At 44.6% G+C, this 3275-nt stretch overlaps 1 protein-coding gene across 1 annotated transcript; it reads right to left on the bottom strand.

The window, feature by feature from the left end:
- Window positions 1-1746: 1746 nt before the first annotated feature.
- Window positions 1747-3235, bottom strand: ROMO1 (reactive oxygen species modulator 1). The gene is made up of 3 exons (XM_068986738.1): window positions 3159-3235; window positions 2839-2969; window positions 1747-1929 (listed from the first exon to the last, which is right to left on the bottom strand). The coding sequence occupies exons 2-3, from the start codon at window positions 2967-2969 to the stop codon at window positions 1821-1823; spliced, it is 240 nt and encodes a 79-aa protein (XP_068842839.1). The 5' UTR covers window positions 3159-3235; the 3' UTR covers window positions 1747-1820.
- Between the last annotated feature and the right edge of the window lie 40 nt (window positions 3236-3275).

The raw sequence follows: 3275 nt of genomic DNA, 5'->3' as shown, positions 1-3275 counted from the left end.
TTCTCTTAAAAAGGCCATAAGAAATCTTCATTTTTGAGACGTTTTAAAGTCATAGAAACTTGGAAATTACAATAGCCTTTTAGTTTCTTTGACTTTTTCAGTTGATTCTTCAGAACTTAATTGAAACTGTTGTCCTCAAGTTGTCCCTCTACATTCCTCTATGAGTTTTAATACACTTGTTATTTAGGATATTGTATAAAATTTGAGGGATTTATGATACAAAGAAAACCCAAACAGGTTTGCTTAGGCCTCAACCCTGGGCATTAAGTTTCTCCTGTGTTGTTCGGGCATTTTTGGCCAGGCGGGCTTCATTATTTAAAAGTAAATAATTGGGTAAATTCAAAGTGGTTTCCCAAATTAAGTGCAGTTTTGAACTTAATTTCACTTGGGCAGCAACCCTTCCCAATTCATACTCTGAACTCTGCTTCAAGTTTTTGTATCTAGATCAAATCTTTGAGTAGGTGATGCTACTCCTAATTACTCCTTCCAATATGGATTTCCTCACCTGATTTCTAAACCCTTAAAATTGTTAGGGATGAAGGGCAAGTATTACAAATTTAGTCCGGTATCAAGATTAATTGGTTTGACTTTGGAGGCATCACAGTTTTCTACCACCCCATTTGAAGGATGTTTGTAATTTCAATTATTTAACCTGGAGGAAAAATTCAAGATAATCTTTTGAACACGGAGCAGCAGTTTTTGGGTGGCAGAGACTTACATGACAATTTTTTTTTTCCCCCCAAACTATCAGTATCTTTGTAATTAAAGATTTTATTCTTGAATCAAGTACTAGCAGGTTTTTTTCTAGGGAACTGGGCCAGCAAAGGTAACTTCAGGTATTTATTTAATCTCATCAAAACAGTTAACTACCATTTTTTGTTGGTTTTTTTGTTTCTGGTTTTTTTGGCTGTGCAATGAGGCATCTTAGTTCTGGACCAGGGAGGGATTGAGCCCATGGCCTGAGCACTGGGAGTGTGGAGTCTTAACCACACAACCAGGGTAGTCCCACCATTTTCTTAATAACAAATTCTTGAGGGGCAGCTAAGTATCAAGGAATATGTTGCCTGTACAGGTGAGCACTTCTGATAATGGAGAAACTACCTTAACCAGTTAAAAGGAAGGAGAGTCAGCTGATAAGTTTCATTCTCATTGATGATTGGTTAGAAAATCATCTGAGATGAAGCTGTGTGAGCTGCGTGCCAAGTTGCTTAAGTCGTGGCTGGCTGCAAACTCATGGCTCTCCGTGGGATTCTCCAGGCAAGAGTAGGGTAGTGGGTTGCTAGGCCCTCCTCCAGGGCTATTCCCAACCCAGGGACGGAACCCGGCCTCCTGCATTAGCAGGTGGATTCTTGCTGCTAGTGCCATCTGAAGTTGCAAGGCTACAAAAGTGGTTTGAATTTGTTCTTTTTCTGATCAAATCTTCTGAAGACAATATTTGGGTATACAAGGTAATAGCACTGGAAATAAGGCTGGTTAATGTAGTGTGACCTTGAGGAAATGTAGATTTAACATTTTAAAGGTGAGAAACTAATAGCATCAACCTTAAAGAGCTGAATAATAAGGATTTCCAAGAAGCTATGAACAGTCTTAATGCATGATAAATCATTCCGAGTTTGAATTAACAGTGAAAGCTCTTGTGAAACAAGAAACCAAACCTCAGCCCACCTCCGAAGATCTCTAAGCAAGCTGGGTAATAGGCTGTGAGAGGAAAAAATGCTTCTAAACAGAAACTCCGAATACTCAAAGACTTGCTTTATTATAGTACACATGGGATGGAACTGATAGGAGGGGGTGGATGTTGTGGGCAACCACTGCCCTGATTAGCATCGGATGCCCATCCCGATGGCCATGAATGTGCCAAAGGTGCCGCCACTCTGCATCATGGTTTTTCCGATGCCGCCCATCAGCTCCCGACCCCGCATTCCGATCCTGAGGGAGGAGGAAACCAAGATGGGGCCACTTGGGAACAACAATACAGGGAGGAGCATTAACTGCCCCTTTCCAATTTATAATCAGGCACTGCTGAAGTCTGGCAGGACATTATTATCTCTTGCCCCATGGAGTGAGTAATGCTAAGGAAAAGGATCCATTAGGATCTCTAGGCAACTGACGAGTTTGTGGGAGGCAACAGAAGCAGTATAAAGTACAGAAACAGGGAAATCATTTTTGGGTGCTGCTTTTGCCTCCAGGGTATACATGATCCAATAGAACATTTTTTAGATGGTCTCCTAGTGTTAAAACAATGATTGGGGGGTCAGACCTGGGGTCAAGAACTAAGTGCAATTTACAGGCTGTGTCAAGTGTACAATGAGGCTCTTAACGTTCACAGCAGTGTTGTGATAACAGGGCATTCAGCACTGTGACACAGTAAACGCTCAGTAAACGATAATTTACCAGGAACAGTAGCGTCTTTTATGTGTAAAAACTATAGAGTGTAGAGTTTATCTGCTTAATTTCTACATCCTGTTCCCAGCGCAGTGAAATTAATCAAGTTTGTTTCGCCATGCGCCTAACAGGAGTAAAACAGAACAGCCATTAATTGAGCACTTAATATGTGCCAGGTTCTCTGTTAAGTGTGGTCTGATTTGCGCTTAGAATTGTACATGATGTAGAGGTTTACTGACCTCATTTCTGCTTGAAACCCAGGCTCCAACCCTATTCTCAACCATTTAGATTATCATCTGTCCTCCCAGACTGAAGGTGATTAGGAAAACAGTCTCGTTCGTTACAGGGCAGCGACAGAATTGGAAAGTAGTAAGCTCTATTCGGGCTGTAGGCCGAGAGCTGTAGGGTGGGAAAATCAGGTAGTCCCCAGAGATCACCGCCCGCGCCCCTCACCTGAGACAGGAAAACGTGCCGAAGAGCGCCCCCGCCGCCATGCCCACGGCGCAACCCATCACGAAGCCCATCTTCACGCGGTCGAAGCAGCTTGGCTGGGACTGTCCATAGGGACCCACGGCCACCGGCATCTGCGGGGTTCGAAGGTTAGGGAAGTGTGGGCCTAGCCGCCAGCCCGAGACTCCAGCAGGGGCCAGAGGAGGTGAGATAGGGAACCGGCCCAGGGGTTCTGGGAAATCCGAGAAAGAAAAGAAGGGTGTAGCCCGACTCCATCACCCACTGTGCGTTCGAGTCCCCGCGCCACGGTGCCCCCACCTCACCTCGCTCGTGGCTTCGGTCGCTCAGATCTACGTCTTACACGGAACGCGAGCTGGAGCGCACTCGAGATCCGAGGAAACGTTTCCGGGGCGCGGAGTAGTACTTCCGGGATCCTGTAG

This window comes from Capricornis sumatraensis, chromosome 15 (assembly GCF_032405125.1).
Source record: "Capricornis sumatraensis isolate serow.1 chromosome 15, serow.2, whole genome shotgun sequence".
NCBI lineage: Eukaryota > Metazoa > Chordata > Mammalia > Artiodactyla > Bovidae > Capricornis > Capricornis sumatraensis.
The sequence above is the reverse complement of the archived record's forward strand: the minus strand, read 5'-3'. Positions and strand labels throughout refer to the sequence as shown.